The 19,417-nt window shown below is 34.5% G+C and overlaps 2 protein-coding genes across 4 annotated transcripts in view; both read left to right on the forward strand.

The window, feature by feature from the left end:
• Window positions 1-15,479, forward strand: part of arhgef15b (Rho guanine nucleotide exchange factor 15b) — a 29,101-nt gene extending 13,622 nt beyond the window's left edge. For both annotated transcript variants that reach the window (XM_067370059.1, XM_067370060.1), the window contains 13 exons: window positions 866-917; window positions 1,041-1,102; window positions 1,224-1,468; window positions 6,459-6,619; window positions 6,950-7,102; window positions 7,188-7,317; window positions 8,036-8,110; window positions 8,624-8,716; window positions 9,168-9,322; window positions 9,532-9,696; window positions 13,898-13,983; window positions 14,132-14,236; window positions 14,336-15,479. In XM_067370059.1, the coding sequence (XP_067226160.1) occupies window positions 866-917; window positions 1,041-1,102; window positions 1,224-1,468; window positions 6,459-6,619; window positions 6,950-7,102; window positions 7,188-7,317; window positions 8,036-8,110; window positions 8,624-8,716; window positions 9,168-9,322; window positions 9,532-9,696; window positions 13,898-13,983; window positions 14,132-14,236; window positions 14,336-14,499 (1,646 nt within the window). In that variant the 3' untranslated portion in view covers window positions 14,500-15,479. The remainder of the gene's footprint in view (window positions 1-865; window positions 918-1,040; window positions 1,103-1,223; window positions 1,469-6,458; window positions 6,620-6,949; window positions 7,103-7,187; window positions 7,318-8,035; window positions 8,111-8,623; window positions 8,717-9,167; window positions 9,323-9,531; window positions 9,697-13,897; window positions 13,984-14,131; window positions 14,237-14,335) is intronic.
• Window positions 15,480-17,215: 1,736 nt separating this feature from the next.
• nsfb (N-ethylmaleimide-sensitive factor b) overlaps window positions 17,216-19,417 on the forward strand; it is a 31,556-nt gene continuing 29,354 nt past the window's right edge. For both annotated transcript variants that reach the window (XM_067369296.1, XM_067369297.1), the window contains exon 1: window positions 17,216-17,317. In XM_067369296.1, coding sequence (XP_067225397.1) covers window positions 17,306-17,317 — 12 coding nt within the window. In that variant the 5' untranslated portion in view covers window positions 17,216-17,305. The remainder of the gene's footprint in view (window positions 17,318-19,417) is intronic.

Here is a 19,417-nt window from a genome sequence, read left to right on the forward strand (position 1 = left end):
TGGCAGTGATTGACAAGCCAGAGGGCCAGTCGTTCACGCGATGATCACGGCCACCAGGGGGCACCTTCACATTTTTCACATTCGTAAAAATTTAATATTGCACGATTTTTCACACATGACCACGACAGTCATACTCCATGATAGAACTCCTCATTCTGAGCAACTTTGCCTCTAGGACCGCCGTTCTCCATCGAATCGTTCGTTAAATATTGGAGATTATTTCAAAAACCAGCTTTAGCAAACTAGTCCCAGGTTTTTGGCTCAACCTCAATAACTGTTAAAAATCTTTATAAGCCATATATTTTCTATGGTAAATTGCTGTGTTGGCTGTAAATACTCTTTTCCATCTATGATAGAGATAGTTACTGGCTTGCAAATTAAGACATACCTTTTTACACATGTGCTTGAACCCCAATAATTGCTGCTCACAGCTATATCAATTATTATTTTTAAAATATTTTTATTTAGCTTTAATGTATTTCTATTTCAGCTTTAGCTTTTGTAATTTTATTTCAGTTTGTTGCCAAGGCTTCTAATTTTCATATTAGTGTTTTTTTTTTTTTAATTGATCTAATATTTATATTTTATTTTATTTCAACTTTATTTCAGTTAACTAAAACAAATAGTTTTTGTTTCCACACCAGTATGACTGATTTTCTTCTTCTGAACAAATTCTTGCAACACCCACTTTCACAATTCAATCAATCCTTATAAAATCAAGTCCTGTTACATTTCCCCCTTTTTCACTTTTTCTTCTGTTTCACTTAGAAATGCTTTATATCACAGAAGTAAAATGTGTTAGCAGCATTTCATTAAGTTAATTAAATGTCTGTTTTACGGTACTTAATTTGTTCTCCTTCAACAGATGAGAACGACATTGCAGGGGCTGATGGGGAAAAATGTGGATCCAACGAGAAGTATTTTTCTTCACCTTTCATCCCTCAAACAGTTTCTGTTCTCTTAATCTTTAATATTGTAGTCACACTGCTGTCATAATTGTCTTTACTATGTTTGTAACTCAATCTCTGTCTCAACTCCAGGCTTCCACGAGTCATCCCACTTAGCCAACAGTCTGTTGACTTGGAAGCTGGGACGTCTGAGGGTATATATTTTTCTGATTTGATACATCACCAATCACTATTGAGAAATTGTACAGTCCAATAAAATAAAGAATAAATGACATCTTGCATACAATTTAATGCCATATTTTGTGACCCTTGCAGAGCTGTATCAGTTTTATACAGAAACATATATACACAAGGAGATCAGGAGGACAGTATGTCGCAACATCAGTAAGACCAGCATAGACTTCCAGATGGACACAACCAACACAGAGAAAGGAGAAAAAGGTCCCAGATCCACTAGCGTTCCAAATCTCAAGCAGAGCAATTTATGGCGTGAACGGTCAACGGTACGAGACAGTGGTGTCCTGCAAGCCCTAAGCCCAGAGGAGTGCAAGTATCAAGAGGTGAGCAGAAATCCTCACTTTACAAGCTATAGAACTCTGGGAAGAGCAAGTGCTGATTTTTGAGGTTTAGAGTAGGTTTGTGAAAGAATTGTGTTTGAAATATGGAAAATTACTTGAGAGGAAAAGAGAAGAAAGACAGGATGGAAATCTGAGACATGATGGGATGGGAAAATGAGAATAGATGTAAGAAAGGGGAAAATGGAAAGGAAGTTCTGTAAGTAGGGAGAGGGTGAATCTCATGAAAGCTGTGTGTGTATTATATATCTATCTTTCTTTTGTGACCAGTGGTTTAGACATTAGTGGCTGTGTGTTGAGTTATTTTGAGGGGACAGCAAATTTACACTGTTATAATTTTTTTTTTTTTTTTTTACAGAAAATGAAAGCATTTATGTGGAGAAAGGCCATTGTGTTTTTTTTTTGTTTATTTTTTTTTGCATGATAAAATTAAAATTTTCTATTTTAAAAATCCCTTTCTTACTGTTGCAATGTGGAAAAACTGATAAATTATTTACATTGAGAATAATGAGAATATATACACTACAGTTCAAACGTTTGGGATCTGTAAGATTTTTAATGTTTTTAAAAGAAGTTTCGTCTGCTCACCAAGGCTACATTTATTTAATTAAAAATACAGTAAAAACAGTAATATTGTGAAATATTATTACAATTTAAAATAACTGTTTTCTATTTGAATATATTTTAAATTATAATTTATTCTTGTGTTGGCAAAGCTGAAATTTCAGCATCATTACTCCAGTCTTCAGTGTCACATGATCCTTCAGAAATCATTCTAATATGCTGATTTGCTGCTCAATAAACATTTATGATTATTTTCAATGTTGAAAACAGTTGTGTACGTTTTTTTCAGGATTCCTTGATGAATATAAAGTTCAAAAGAACAGCATTTATCTGAAATATAAAGCTTTTGTAACATTATACTCTACCATTCAAACGTTTTTTTTAAAGAAATTTAAGAAATGAATACTTTTATTCAACAAGGATGCATTAAATCGATCAAATGTGATAGTAAATACATTTATAATGTTGAAAAAGATTATATTTCAAATAAACACTGTTCTTTTGAACTTTCTATTCATCAAAGAATCCTGAAAAAAAAAAAAAAAAAAAAAATATATATATATATATATATATATATATATATGTGTATATATATATGTATATATATATATGTATATATATAAATAAAAAAATATATATATATATTGTACGCAAATATTTTGTACAATTGTACAAAATAAATGTTTCTTGAGCAGTAAATCAGCCTATTAGAATGATTTCTGAAGGATCATGTGACACTGAAGACTGGAGTAATGATGCTGAAAATTTAGCTTTGCATCGAAGGAATAAATTATATTTTCAAATATTTTCGAATAGAAAACAGTTATTTTAAATTGTAATAATATTTCATAGTATTACTATTTTAACTGTATTTTTAATTAAATAAATGCAGCCTTGGTGAGCAGACAAAACTTCTTTTAAAAACATAAAAAATCTTAATGATCCCAAACTTATAATATATAATATATGTATAATTTTATATATATATATATATATTATATATATATAATGTCTGTGTTAGGCCCGCCCAATCGGCCCATAGACAGTTTTCCGGTCTTTTCAGTCTGGCAAAGTAGTTTAAATCAAATTAAACTATTATCTGACTCCATTTTATTATGACCTTGATTTTAGGTTGGAATGCCAATTGATTATTGACCATTTATATGATAATTTCTCTAGACATTTGATTATACTATTTAACTCTTTACTCTTATTGTACTCGTTCATTTGGATTCCTATAACGCTTTTAGTCTCGCACCAGCCGGGTACACTACAGTATCTCATACTCATAAACTCAGTCTTTGTCATTAGGCGATGACTAATATTCTAGAGGCCGTACCCACTTTGCTCATTCTAGAATACATTATTTAGTCCCCATAGATCTGAACACACTGAATTAAAGCAAGACTATATCTAACCAGAGGTCATGACCATTACCATAGAAGCAAGCTGACCAATTTAACTTCTCTAATGTAACTTTATGTAATCATGCCATGGTTTCCCCTGTACACTTAGTTAGAATAATATTACAATAATCAGAGGTTGAGGCTCACTCTATTCAGACTGGTCTAACAACACTCTTGTTGTTCTGAACGGAAAACCCATTATTAGCCTACACAGTCTAAGTATACATAACTAATGCCAATGTGTTAGTCAGAGCTCTAAAATATCAGTTGGTGTGCCCCACTGCTCCACCTAAACTGTACTTTAGTCTGTTACTAACCTGAGCGTTGATTTGTGGGGTTACAGAAAGCAAAATATCTATAAACTCTTAACCGTATTATCTTCTGGTTTACTTCTGTGGGAATGAGACCTTTGTACCAGTCGCACTGAGACATTCCAAATGATATCAAACATGTAGTGTTGTATGATAATTGTTCACATGTACACATTAAATCATATAGATTCTTGGGTGAATTTCAAATGGTTTTAGCTTGTGGAGAGAAATTTTTTTTTTTATTGATATTTGTAAATTGTCTTTCTAAATGTTTCGTTAGCATGTTGGTAATGTACTGTTAAATGTGGTTAAAGTTACCATTGTTTCTTACTGTATTCACGGAGACGAGCCGTCGCTATTTTCATTATTAAACACTTGCAGTCTGTATAATTCATAAACAACTTCATTCTTTATGAATTTCTCCAACAGTGTGTAATGTTAGCTTTAGCCATGGAGCACCATCAAACTCATTCAGAATCAAATGTAAACATCCAAATAAATACAATACTTACACGATTAGACATGCTGCATGACGAACACTTTGTAAAGATCCATTTTGAGGGTTATATTAGCAGGGCTCTCAAGTTTTGAACTGAGTTCAGAGTGAGATTTCAGCGGCGACGGGGGTTTGGGTGGGGACGGGGGTCTGATATGAAAAATGACACATTCGTACAAATAAAAAAAAAATTTATTAAATTCAGCATTTTTGTGTGTATGTGAGTGAGTGAGTGTGAGACATAGATAATGGTAATATAATCATACACATTATATTGTTGTTTTTCCTCAACATTGTAATGTGAAACAATATAAACATGGTAACCATATTCCGACTCTAGTGTACCTTATATGTACGTTACGTTTGTCACGATAACTGGCGCGCTCTGCTTTACTAGTGTTTTTTCCCGCTCGCTGCTTGAGCCTATAATGCTTTTGTTCTTTAGGCCTATATTTTTGTTTACACATATTGTTTATTGTTTTAAACTGAGTGAAAACCTTAAGATAAAACACAAACTTGTTGTGTATATTACCTAATCATAAGTCTGTTCAGAAATGGTGACGACAACTTGAATAAAAAATAAAAATAAAAAACGTCTCTCATTTTCTCAAAATAATCGTAATTTAAAGCTGCTGTCCGCGATTTTTGGCCCTCTAGCGGTTAATAAACAGAACTGCACGCGTCTTGCGGAGGAACATTCTAGCCGGAGCTACTTTTCTCTGTGTATGTCTCATGGTATGCCTATGGCGAGTCATGAAGTTACATACTCTGCGGCGAGTCCAGTCCTGTCTGAAATTGTCCGAATATAAACACTTATTATAAGTGTACCGTAATGATTCAGGATAAGACAGAAACACGGTTTGGAAAATGGATTCATGTTGTATATTCTCATTATATGATTTTTGTACATTTTTAACACAAGTTGCGGACTGCAGCTTTAAATACACGAATATTTGTTTTTTTACTAGCCCCAATATTCAAATACAATATTTTGGGAAAATGCCCATCACTACTAGCCATGCAAGTTCACGTAAAAGTACTCTGGTCAGACTCTTAACTACCAGCTGCCTGGACACAAATATTCCCCAGCAATTTGATGAGATGACTTACTGTACTCATAGGATATGGTCCCACATCGATCACGATCAGTCTGTAGCCAGATGTGAATCAATGTGACTGACAGATGTCCTCCTCTGTAGCTAACTACTTCAGCGAGCATCTGAATCAGTACGCAAGCCCGTGAATCACAGAATGTGTCGTTGGAATCAGAACATAAATATTTTTGTGGCGGGAATATCTAAATCTTACCCAGATACAGTAATTCTATTTTCTGATTGGCTGTTCGGTAGCTATATTTTTTTTATTAGAGTAACTGGTGCGTGGCAGGGCCTTCTACTCTATGGGGAACTCGCTTGATTCCTATAATAGCGGCGCAACTTGTTGTGCGTTATCCTGGAGATTTCTCTGCGTGAGAAATACAAGGTGTGGCGTGTGAGCGTGTGAACGGGTTGAAATGCGTGTGTCTCACGCCCAATGCGTGAGACTTGAGAGCCCTGTATTAGCTGTGTGAACTGTGTTTATGCTGTTCAAGGCAAGCGCGAGCTCCGGGGGCGGGGGAGCATGAGAATTAAAGGGGCCACAACCTATATATCGGTGCATAGTTAATGATGCCCCAAAATAGGCAGTTAAAAAAAAATGAATAAAAAAAATCTATGGGGTATTTTGAGCTGAAACTTCACAGACACATTCAGGGGACACCTTAGACTTATATTACATCTTTTAAAAAGACGTTCTAGGGCACCTTTTAAAGGCATTTTCCAGTTTCTCCAGCCTTACATCTGTATGTTTTTTTTGTTGTTGTTGTTGTTGTTGTTTTTTTGAGGTTAATGTTCTGAATTGTTACAAAAATAATGTCAATATGCTGGAATTTTTGCTAGTCCTAACATGCTTTATTGCTTAATGCAAAATATATATTTTTTATTTTAAGGTTAAACTTGACTAGAAATGAGACAGTATGCCCAAATTATAAGTGTAATAAAGAATAAAGATGATGATAATAATAAAGAATAACAATAAAGTGGATAATAATAGTGCATGTGAAAAAACTGAGCTATTCTTGTAAATATCAAGATTTCACATTTAGTTGAGAGACTAAATTGCATTTAAATAATATCCATGTTTCCCTTTACTGTGTGCAGAGCATGTACGAGGTGATTACATCAGAAATGTCATATCTGCGCTCTCTGCGTGTGTTAACGGAGCATTTTATGGAGTCGAGCGAGTTGAACGACACTCTCATTATCATGGACAAAAAAACCCTATTCTCAAACATCCTGCGCATCCAAGAGGTCAGCGAGAGGTGAGTGCCTGTGTGTGTGAAATTTACAGTTATTACAGTTCAGATTTGCTGAAACATCACATCCTGATGAACCCCACATATTAGTTTTGTTTGCTTACATGAACCCCAAAGACTATATTTGTGATCTGCATTTGCCAGGTGTAACCCATCAGAATTTGCTGAGGCTGCAGCGTTTGATATTAATGAAATGAATCAAACTAGAAAACCATTAAATACAAATCCCAGGATAAACACATCAACTAATAGTCTAATGCTCCAGTAATGTAGTGTAGTCACAGCAGTCACAAACATCAATTTGCAAATACCATTGTCTATTAACATTTTTCACAGGTTTCTGAAAGACCTGGAGGACCGTCTAGAGGAGAGAATCATCATTTCTGACATCTGTGACATCATCCACTATCATGCCCAACATCATTTCCCTGCATATATTGACTATGTTCGAAATCAGATTTATCAGGAAAAGACCTACAGTAATCTAATGTAAGAAACTCATTTCATTTGTTCTCATCCATTTAAATGTATTTTATAATCTCTCATTTATTCTTTTGACTATTATCTATTACAGGCAATCTAACACTCAGTTTGCGGCCATTATCACCCGATTGCAGGAGTCGCCCAAGTGTCAACGACTGCCCTTCATGTCCTTCCTATTACTGCCCTTCCAGCGAATCACACGCATTAAAATGCTCATCGAGGTGGGTGAATAATTCACATAATGAATGTTGGAATTCCTCTTCAACAAAGTAAAGGCATTTATAATGTTACAAAAGATTTTAAATCAAGTTTCAAATGAATACTGTTCTTTTGAACTTTCTATTCATCAGAGAATCTAGAAAAAAATGTGTTATGGTTTTCAGAAAAAATGTTAAGCAGCACAAACATTTCAACATAGATAGGAATAAGAAATGTTTCTTAAGCACCAAACCAGGATATTAGAATGATTTCTGAATGATCATGTGACACTAAAGATTCAAGTAATGATGCTTTGACATCACATGAATAAATTATATTTTAAATATATTAAAATAGAAAATAATTATTTTAAATTGCAGTAATATTTCCACATTTTATTATTTTTACCATATATATATATATATATATATATATATATATATATATTATATATATAAAATATATATAAAATATATATATATAAAATATAAAATATATTTTTTTTTTTTTTTTTTTTTTAAATCTTACTGAACCCAAACTTCTAAACAACAGTGTATGTTGGAGTTCTTCTTCACCAAACCAATTTCTGTTGGTTTTGGGGACTTTTTTGTTTGCTTATTTGTTTTTCTTTCCTCATGGGTTGCAAGGAAATCATTATTATCAAGCAGAGTTATGTTAAAGCGATCCAGGTAATATGAACCCAATCCAGATTTTTAAAATATTTAGTTTTTTTTTCATCAGAACATCCTGAAGAGAACAGCTGTTGGGGCGGATAAGGAACAAACAGCATCAAAAGCTCTTGACTCTGTGTCTAAGGTAAACATCCCAAGGTCACAATTAATGGCGCACACTGTTTTTCCTCTCATTACAAAGTAATTTCTTACACTGTTAAAAATAGACCTCATTGTTCGCAAAATAGCCTATTAGAGAGGAAGATAAAAGGAAAATAGAGCAAGAATGAGGGAAAAGAGGGGGAGAGAGTGGAGCATAAGGTTAAATGCGGGTTGGGTCACTGGAAATTATGTCTCAGATTATATAAGCCTGCCATATTTTTCTTATGGAGACAAAGATAACTAACAAAGTGGATTTTGTAGCAGTTTATAGCATTAGAGAAATAAAGATCATTGAGTCTCTATTTTCTTTCATTTTCATGAAAGAACCAAAATGGGTCATGTGAAATGGGTCATGTGTATGTTTGTAATATTATTATGTATGCAGATTCATTTGTCTTCAAGGAAAGAATGTTTTGGTGTAGCTGCGTATTGTTTTTTTTTTTTTTTATGTTGTCAGAATGTGATCTTACATAACTTGTCATGCATTTCCTCACAGATCATTGAAGAGTGTAATACTCAGGTTGGAAAAATGAAGCAGATGGAGGAACTGATTCAGATTAATGGTATGCTGGAGTTTGACAAACTAAAGGTGAGCTACTGAATAATGTTATATATTAAGTGCAATTACTATGGGATTAAAAATTATGAGACCACTAGTGAAAATGCAATAATATTTTTTAATAAAAAAATCATTACAAATGATATTATCACCTTAACAAAATGAGTGAAAAGTGGAATTAACATGAATTTTAGAATTCATGATCAGTTGTCACTTTTCAATAGTGTCCTCAAATAGTGTTTTTTTTTATATATATATATATATATATATATATATATATATATATATATATATATATATATATATATATATATATATATATATATATATTATGCCATATTTTTTCTTCTTAAATGTTTAAAAATTCAATTTAAATAAAATATTTATTTACAATATTTACTTAATTAATATAAAATATTTATTTGTCTATATATTTATTTTATTTTTTTAATATTGTCTCATCTTTGAATCATTTATTCAGGCAGTGCCAATTATATCTCAAACACGTTACTTGGAGAAACGAGGAGAGGTGCAGGAAATAAACAGAGGAGGAACGTTCTTGAACCTCCGCCCCAAATTCAGCCCCGTCTACCTCTTCCTCTTCAACGACCTGCTTGTCATTGCAAGCAAGAAAAGGTAGAAAGCTGAAAAACCTGTCTTTGTTTTGGCTTTACACTGTTTTTATCAGGGTTACAAAACACTGCATACATTTCACCGCATTACATTCAGGAATTATCCATTATAAAAAGTAACACACCTGTTTGTATTTACTGTGGATGTTTAGTTAATCCCCTTGTTTTTGAATCAGACTTATTTATTTCTATCTCTGTTTCTCTGTGCTGCAGTTCTGAGCGGTATGTAGTCCTTGATCATGCCCATCGCTCCCTGGTCCAGGTGCAGTCTTTTCGGGAGGACACAGCTGTCCCCAGCCTGGAACACTGCTTCTGTCTTACCCTGCTGGAGAATCACCAGGGACGCCAGATGGAGAGAGTTATGAAAGCTCCCACACAGTACGTGAAATTATAAATAAACCATATTCATATCCATATTCATTTTACTCATCCGTGATTTATGTTCATTGCTCTGTCATGTTTTGAATCCGTATGCTAATTTTTAAGAGTCTTTTGCAATGTACAGTACACTACTGTTGGGGTTGTGAACACATGCTTACCAAGGCTACATTTATTTGATAAAAAATACAGTAAAACAGTAATATGTTTGTATTTTGTTTTTTGTCATGGCAAAGCTACAGTTTCAGCAGCCATTACTCCAGTCTTCAGTGTCACGTGATCCTTCAGAAATCATTCTAATAGGCTGATTTGATGCTAATGAAACATTTCTTATTATTATCAATGTTACAAACAGCTGTGCTGCTTAATATGTTTGTGGAAACTGTGATTATCTGATGAATAGAAAGTTCAAAAGCATTTATGAAATAGAAATCTTTTGTTATAAATGTTTTTACTGTCACTTTTGATCAATTTAATGTGTCCTTGCTGAATAAATGTATTAATTTCTTTCAAAAAACAAACATATTACTCACCCCAAAACTTTTTATCAGTAGTGTATGTATAAATCATCACATTAAAATATATACAAATGTACAAAAAGTAAATGGGAATTGTTTTCTCTCTTTCTCTCTCACTATACAGTTGTGGTCAGAATTATTGGCACCCTTGGTAAATATGAACAAAGAAGGCTGTGAAAATAGATCTGCATTGTTTATCCTGTTGATCTTTTATTCAAAAATTCACAAAAATCTAACCTTTCATTGAAGGAAAAGAAATTTGGGGAAAGTCTCTTTATGAAATAAATGTTTTTCTCCGAAACGTTGGCCAAAATTATTGGCACCCTTTTATTCAATACTTTTTTCCACCTCCTTTTGCCAAGTTAACAGCTCTGAGTCTTCACCTATAATGCCTGATGAGTTTGGAGAACACCTGACAAGAGATCAGAGACCATTCCTTCATACAGAATCTCTCCAGATCCTTCAGATTCCAGCTCCACGTTGGTGGAGTTCAGTTCACTCCACTCATTTTCTTTAGGGTTCAGGTCAGGGGACTGGGATGGTCATGGCAGAAGCTTCATTTTGTGCTCAGTGACCCATTTTTTTGCTGATTTTGATGTTTGCTTTGGATCATTCTCCTGATGGATGATACAACCACGGCTCATTATAAGATTTCAAGCAGAGGCGGTCATCACAATCCCATCTGGTGGGTTTGCTGCCAAAAAACTATTTTTTATTTTTTTGTTTCATCTGACCATAGAAGTTCCAGTCATGTCTGACAACTGAATATGCTGGGGATTGTTTATGGATGAGCGAGGAGGATTTTTCTTGAAACCCTTCTGAATAACTTATGGTGATGTAGGTGCTGTTTGATAATTTTTTTAGGCTTTCTAACCCTAACTAATTTCTGCAGTTCTCCAGCTGTGATCCTTGGAGAGTCTTTGGCCACTCAAATTCTCCTCCTCACCGCACATTAGGAAAATTTAGACGTCCTCTTCCAGGCAGATTTGTAACATCTCTAGTTGATTGGAACTTTTTAATTAATGCCCTGATGGTGGAAATGGGGATTTTCAATGCTTTAGCTATTTTCATACAACCACTTTCTATTTTGTGAAGATCAACAATCTTTTGCTGCACATCAGAACTATATTCTTTGTTTGGCCTTTGGGTTTCCTCTTGTTTATACTCCTGTGGAACAAAAAGTCATGGCCTGACAATTTCATGCTCCTAGTGTCCTGGTGTGCTTAAAAAAAAATAAAAAAAATAAAAAATTCTAGGGGTGCCAATAATTGTGGCCAATGTGTTTTAGAGAAAAACATTTAATGTGATAACCCCCCCCCAACTTTAAATTCTTCTTCTACTTCAATGAAACGAAGATATTTGTGAATTGTTTGAATGAAAGATCAAAAGGATAAACAATGCAGATTTATTTTTACAGCCATCTTTGATCATATTTAACAAGTGTGCATATTATGTATATCAAATATATACACACACTGTATAGATAGAATTATTGGCACACACCTCTTAGGCTCCATTTACACTAAACACCAGTGTAGACGAGGGTCGTTTTCATTTTTTTAAAATGCCGTTTTAAAATGAAAACGACCTCATCTACACTGGCGTTTCCACAGCGTTTCAGAAATGATCTCCGTCTACACTACACGACCGAAAACGCATGTTACATGACCGTTCATGCACACGGTCATGCGCTTACAAGTGTAAACAGTTGCCTCTTGCGCATGTAGGAAGCTGCAGTATTAAAAAATGCAGAGTTAAACTACACAATGGCTCCTAAAGCCGTGCACACACTTAACGATTGTAAGGCCGATTATGAATGTAAATTGATACTTGTGACTGATCGCGCTCAAACGTGCCCAGTCAGAGCCAGTTGCATTCAGTCTGCGATTATAGTCGGTGTTCAAATTCAATGTGTAAGTATATAAATCTGCTTCAGTCGCAGGAAACAATCACTGTATGTTGAGCTCAGTCTTAGAATGTTTTAGCTAGTTGTTAAATGTGTGAAAATGACAACAAAGCCAACAAAGATTGCAGTTCAGTCTCCATGTTATTGTTTACACAGTCGTCAAGGATACGACGAGCAAACGTGGGCAGTGACACCATCGTTTTCAAGTCTCAGTATTGCTAGGTGTATAAAATCATGCACCTAGCCATGGATAAAAAAGGGTCATTCTGAAGAGCTCTAAATTCAAGCGTGGGATTCAAGCAAAGGATGGCTGTAACATAGTTCGTAAATATGGGAAGAAGGAGGCGGGAACCGGCGACATTCAACAAAACGCAGCACCTGGGGGTAAGTACAGACGAGACGAGAGAAAGGAGACGGAAGCAAGGGGAGCGACAGGATGAGAGAGGGGAGAGAGGAAAAAGAGAAAAAAAAAAATCTTGGTCCGGTTCCCCGACACAGGGCTCTCCGACAGCATGTCCCTCCTTCCTCCCGGGTTTCGGCACCAATGTAACATAGTTCGTAAATATGGGAAGAAGGAGGCGGGAACCGGCAACATTCAACAAAACTTTAATTCAAAATAAACAAAGAACAAAATGAAAGTAATGCTGGCAGACCCTCGCAGACGTCTGCCGGCCACACAAACATAATATAACATAAAATAAAGTCCAGGCCTGGTCCTCTCTCGTCCATCACTGACGTCGCTCCTCCTTTTATGCCTCCGGAGTTCCTCCGTGAGAGACTCGAGGCCGGTGCGCCTTGCAGATGATGCTCATTATCACTCGCGTCACCGGCCTCACGCCATTCCCTCACGGCTCTCGCCCGCCCTACTCGTCACAATCTTTGCAATAAGCCAGAAATTTCATCCCTGCTGGATATTCCATGGTCAGCTGCTGATTCCATAGCTGAAGAGTTTGAAACTTCCACTCTCATTAATATCAGCACAAAAACTGTGTGGCGGGAGTTTCATGGAATGGGTTTCCATGACCGAGCAGCTGCATGCAAACCTCCCATCACAAGTACAATGCCAAGCGTGGGATGGAGTGGTGTAAAGGATGTCGCCACTGGACTCTGGAGCAGTGGAAATACGTTCTGTGGAGCAATGAATCATGCCTCTCTGAGTTTGGTGGATGCCAAGAAAACATTACCTTCCTCACTGCATTAGGCCAACTGTAGAATTTAGTTCAGGGGTTGGGCTAGGCTTCTTATTTCCAGTGAAGGGAAATCTTAATGCTTCAGCATACCAAAACATTTTGGACAATGCTATGCCTCCAACTTTGTGGGAACATTTTGGGGAAGGCCCTTTTCTATTCCAGCATGACTGTGCCCCAGTGCACAAATCAAGATCTGTAAAGACATGGTTGGATGAGTCTGGTGTTGAAGAAATTGACTGACCCACACTGACCCCTGACTTGAACCCCATCGCACACCTTTGGAACGGAGATTGTGAGCCAGGACTTCTCATCCAACATCAGTGCCTGAGCAAAAATTCCCACAGAAACACTCCAAAATCATATGGAATGCCTTCCTAGAAGATTTGAAGCTGTTACAGCTGTATAGGGGGGAACGTCTATGTATTTAGAATGTGACGTCATTAGCCTATTGGTGTAATGGTCAGGTGCCCCATTACTTTTGTACATATAGTGAATATATAATATAGTAGCAATATTTTAGATGTTTTCAGGATTGTATGCTGATTTTAAGGCTGTATGGGTCACGTTTCTTCTATCTCTTCAATCAGATCTGACCTGCACAGGTGGTTGGCAGCATTCCCGAATCCCGACGGCCTCAACAATGATCAAGAAGAAGTCATATATGAAGACTGGGGTAAGTGTGTGTGCTTATTTGTCTTAGCTGCTCAGGATTATACTCGTGAGCAACATGACATGTTAGTGCTTGCCTTTGATTTTAATCATGTTCACTTCTCTTTTCAGATAACTTTCTTTGTAATCACATGGGTGTCCTTGTGTTTCAGATTGCCCTCAGGTGCAGTGTGTGCAGCAGTATGTGGCAAACCAAGCTGATGAATTAAATCTGGAGCCCACGGAAATCATCAATGTCGTGCGGAAAACCAATGAAGGTGTGTCACACTTTACCTTCTATTCTTTAAAAGCACATCTGACTGTTCCAACTTTGTTTTTTGTACCTTTGTTTTCTTACCTCTTCTTGCCTTCTGTAGGATGGTATGAGGGGATCCGTCTATCTGATGGACAGAAAGGCTGGTTTCCTGAAGCAAACGTACTGGAAATCACCAATGAGCATGTCCGACGGCGCAACCTCCGAGAACGTTACCGTGTTATCCAGGCTGCCGGCACTGTCGCCAAAAATTTGACTATGCTATAGCCTAAGAGAACTGCATCCTGGCGGAGCGGGAATTCCTAAAATGGAAATAGTCTTTTATACTATAGACCTTTGACTCTTTACTAAAGTGTTTTGATCTGTCTCAGACATCCTTTTCATGGTCAGAAATATTATTCTATTGGAATTTTAAACAAAGAACATGCCGCTTTGGCACTTTTTTAACTAAATCTCATTTATGTGTGTCTGTTTTGTTCAAATATTCAGTTGTTTTGGATCCTAATATGGAATGTACATGAAATGAGTTTCAAAAATGAGTGTGTCTGTGTGTGCGAGTCTATGCGTGCTTGTAATATTTAGTACTTCTTTCAAGAATGTCGAACTACTGAAATTCCAGTTGAGCAGAGCAGGTGGGTTGGTATCACATGGTAAAATGTCACATGATCTGAAAAGTAAGTTGGTACAAAATATCATATGCTTCGATCAAGATGAGTCCTGTATGGCTTAGTCTTCAGTTTTAATGGAAGCATTAAATGTGTGTACTATCAACAAAAATGCTGTAGTACATTACAATTAAGTATGTTTTTATTCAGTTTACTGTACAGTTGGACTTGTAGAAAAAAAAAAAACAAGATATAGCCAACTCAGACAGGAATAAAACTCTTTACATACATATATATTTATCATCTGCTCACCCCATGTCCTTCCAAACCTGTGTAATTTTGTGTTTTGTGGAACACAAAAGATGTACTTTTAAATGTAAATGAGCATTCTTCCCAACATGAAGGTAAGTAAATGATGACAGAATTTTCATCTTTGGGTGAATGATCCTTTTAAGAGTGTCATGATCTGCTCCAGATATTAAACATTGTTGTGAGTCATGCTAATAATTGGCTGATTTATCAGAAAAAGACAAATTTCACTGTATGTACATTTTCTCTTCATGTGGAATGCTCCATTAAAGTCACACCTCTTGTTTTGTAAAACTCTGTATGTGTTGGTGTGGGAGTTGGTGTAAATGTACATTAAACCCTTCATTTTTGATGTAAAAATATGTGATATAGTTTTTATTGTGATTATTTTATGGCAGTTTAACTATTTTTAATTATGACATTTTAGTCCTCCAAGTTTAACTTTGGAGAACATATACTCGTTCATATAACACGAGTTATATAATTTGAACACTGTATAGCCCAATATATGAAATAATAGATTTTTTTTATTATTATTATTAAATTATTAGACAAAATATATTAAAAAAATCGGTAACACTTTACAATAAAGTTCATTAGTTAACTTGAACACTTCTACAGCATTTATTAATCTTTGTTAATGTTAATTTCAAAGTTTACTGCTACATTATTAAAATCAAGAGTTGTATTTGTTAAAATTAGTTAATGCACTGTGAACTAACAAAGTACTGCTGTATTTTTATTAATTAACAAAGATTACAGTAACAAATGTATTGGTTAGTTAATACATAAACTAATGTTTACAAATGAACCTTATAGTAAAGAATTACAAAAAAATAAAATAAATAAAATAAATCTAAAATAAATATATAATGCAATGGAATGGAATACAATGATGATAAGGAGATGAACAAATAAATCTTCCTCAAAGACTGTTGTATCATATTTAATACTAAAAATGGATAATTTTATGTCCAGTAAATGTTCAGTTTGAAATATTAATGACAATATACACTGTCCTCCAAAAGTTTGTGGTTTTGGATGATATCAGCATAAATCCTTTTTTTTTTTTTTTTTTGTGGTGCAAATACATTAAAGTAACTTGACATTATCATTGAAGACCAGCAATAATCATTTTTATTTTGATTACATAATAATGGCAATATATACATGTCAAAGTCAGACATGCCCCTTTGCCAGCTGTGATGCCTGATTACTGGTTTAAACTTGGCCCAGGTTTTGTAAAAGATCTTTGGGTCAGCACACCTTAATAGCTTCAACAATTGATTATCAATTAAGTTTAGAACACAATGAAATAATTAGAACCCAGTTTAGGTCAGATAGCTGCTAATGGTGGATATTTTGATGAATCGAAAATTTAAGTTTTTTTCTATGTATAAACTGTTTATATAGTAAAATATGTTTTCATAGTTTGTGTTGTCCCTTATCAGTGCAAAATTATCACAAATTAAAAAGGATTCATGCCAATATTGTCCCAAACACCACTTTTCTAGGGCGTTTCCAAACTTTTGGAGGGCAGTGCAAGTGCAAGTTATATTGATGAAGATTTCACAACAAAAAAACACGTTTAGCACGACCTCTGAAGGTGGACATTTTTAGTATGAAGTGTCAAACAGAAGGCCTGTGGGTAAATGTCAACTTTGACCTTGTTGATAATTTAGAGGCGATCAATATTCCTCTGGCGCCATCTAATGGACAATGTGCATTGATTATTGCACTTTTAAGTGCTTTAATTATGGTATTTTGATGCGACAAACACTGTTGTTTTTCTCTCAGATTAACCCAGTAAGAAGATGCTCAGTTAGTTTTTATTACAAAGACCTATGACAGAGTAAACATGAGAGGGCAGGAGTTTATACACATGAGCTGAAACATTTAAAATACAGGCTACTTATAATGAATAAAATATGGTTATTATGATCACCAAATTATTATTTTTTTAATATAATTGTTTATATAAAGGTTGTTGTAGTTAAATGGTATACTAAATACAATATAATAAAAAGTTCGTGCTTTTATTTTGATGGGTTTTCTTTTCCGGTTTGACGTTCGTGTAATAGCTGAGAGCGGTCGCTAGGGGGAGCGTCCAGTTGTGCCACTCTCACGGAATTCCTCTTGATCACCTGATAAACGCAAAAATGGCTGGCCGGGTGAGTATTTTTTTATGATTAAAGTAGATTTTGAGTCGCACAAAAGTAACCCAGAATTTCGGGAGTCTACTCAGCAGACTCAAGCTGAGCTCCATTCATACGTGTTGTGTTTGCACACGTCATTCACACTCATGCAGTACCGGAAGACGAGCTCCACATCTTATGACTTCTCAGTGAAACAAAACTTTTACATTTACATTTAAACACGACATTTACTGGGGCGTTTAAAGTTTCTAACGACATCTGTGTTTCCTTTAAACTAGTTTGAAGAGTGACTATGGCGAAGTGCGTGTTTAATATAACTGTGGCTGCTGTCATTACAGATGATTGTATCAAAGACTGAATGAAAGTTAATATTAGGATAAATAAATGCTGTTTTGACTGACAGCAAGGATATTGATTTATGAATATTCAACTACCTAAGTGCAATAATATAATAAAAACACAATATGTAGGCTTTAGTTTGTCACATTTTGTATACATGTATACAGAGGGAGGTCTGCAGTGTTATTGTTAACTATTAAAAATTATTTTCGTTCATTGAAATAAAACATAAAAGTAAAATATTAGATGGAAAAACTTGAACTCAAAAAAACTTAAACGAACATTTTATTACAACTAACTGTAATAAAATAAGCACTAAAATGACTGAAACTGAAACTGAAATAAATAGAATAGAAAAATAAATATAGTAGAATATATAGAATTTTTTAAATAAAAAGTAATACAAAAATGCATTACAAAATTAATAAAACTTAAACTAAAATTAAGATGAAAATATAAAAATAAAAGCTAATTGAAAGTATTTAATAAATACTATAAAAGTTTTAAATTTGACTTCTGAGACCACAAGAATGTTATTAAATGTAATTTTTTTTATTTATAAATTTGTTCTATATAACATACTGTTTGCTATATGTATTAATAATAATATAATTTTGGACGTAATATTCGTTTTATTTTAACTTTTGACTTGTGTTATGCTGATACCATAGTTTGTAATGGAAAAAAATATTCTCAAATTAGATTTGAATATTAGAATATACAAATTAGAATATTCTCAAATCTAGATTTGATTTCCACAAATTTCCTGATGGTTTTTAAAAAAAACAGCTTTTCACCATGGTCTCAGACCTTTGCACCCCACTGCATGTGCTTGTGTCCGTTGCTAATGTACCATAGAAATAGGATAAGCAGGTCCAAACACAATCACAGTGCATTATGGGTTACCCAGGGTTCTGTTTACAGGCTGTATATTTAAGGAGATTATGTGAGATTCATAAGGTCTGGAATTCATCTCATGTTTTTTGTAATACCACACAAAGGTTTAATAAAGCCCTTGAGTAATCCTATAAGATCACACAGCATTACTGTATGTTACTTCTTTAGAGCGAGCTACAGCTGGTTAAAATGGAGAATTAGTGTTTGAATAATTGAATATCAGGAAGCAGAAAAGGTAATGGGGGGAGTGACTCCTTATTCAGTGAGTGTCGAAAATGAGGATTTTAGAAGACAATTGGTAAGTGTCGAACATAGGCTGGATATTTCATTGATAAGTATAAGGGACACTTTTTGCTTTGGCTAATTGAATGGTCTGTGAAACAGTTTACAAATAGTAATGCTTGGCTATCAGTTAGCTTTCATCAAATGATCTCCATTTTGCTCTAATTTTTTGGACCAGTATTAGTACTAGTAATAATACTATTACTAGTTTTTAGCATTAGATTTATAGTCACACAGCAATTGTGCAGAAATATCTGTGTTTGGGTTTCTGGAGTTTGTTGAAGGTTATTTCTGGCTCACTTCAGGGAAATATATATAAATGAATATATATATAAACACACTTAAATATTACAAAAATATAATATTAAGTCAATTTTGGTCAGTGGTCATAATGTTCAATTCAATTCAATTCACATTTATTTGTATAGCGCTTTTCATGATACATATCATTTCAAAGCAGCTTTACAGAGAATGCATGTCAACATTACAATTTAAGAATGCAGTTAGCAAATAATGTAATAATTTAGGCAATTAATTTACAATCACTGTTAGCAGTTTAACTGAAGGTAGAAGCAATGAGCTCCTGGAAAAATGAAT

The sequence above is a fragment of the Chanodichthys erythropterus genome, chromosome 19 (genome assembly GCF_024489055.1).
Source record: "Chanodichthys erythropterus isolate Z2021 chromosome 19, ASM2448905v1, whole genome shotgun sequence".
Taxonomy (NCBI): domain Eukaryota; kingdom Metazoa; phylum Chordata; class Actinopteri; order Cypriniformes; family Xenocyprididae; genus Chanodichthys; species Chanodichthys erythropterus.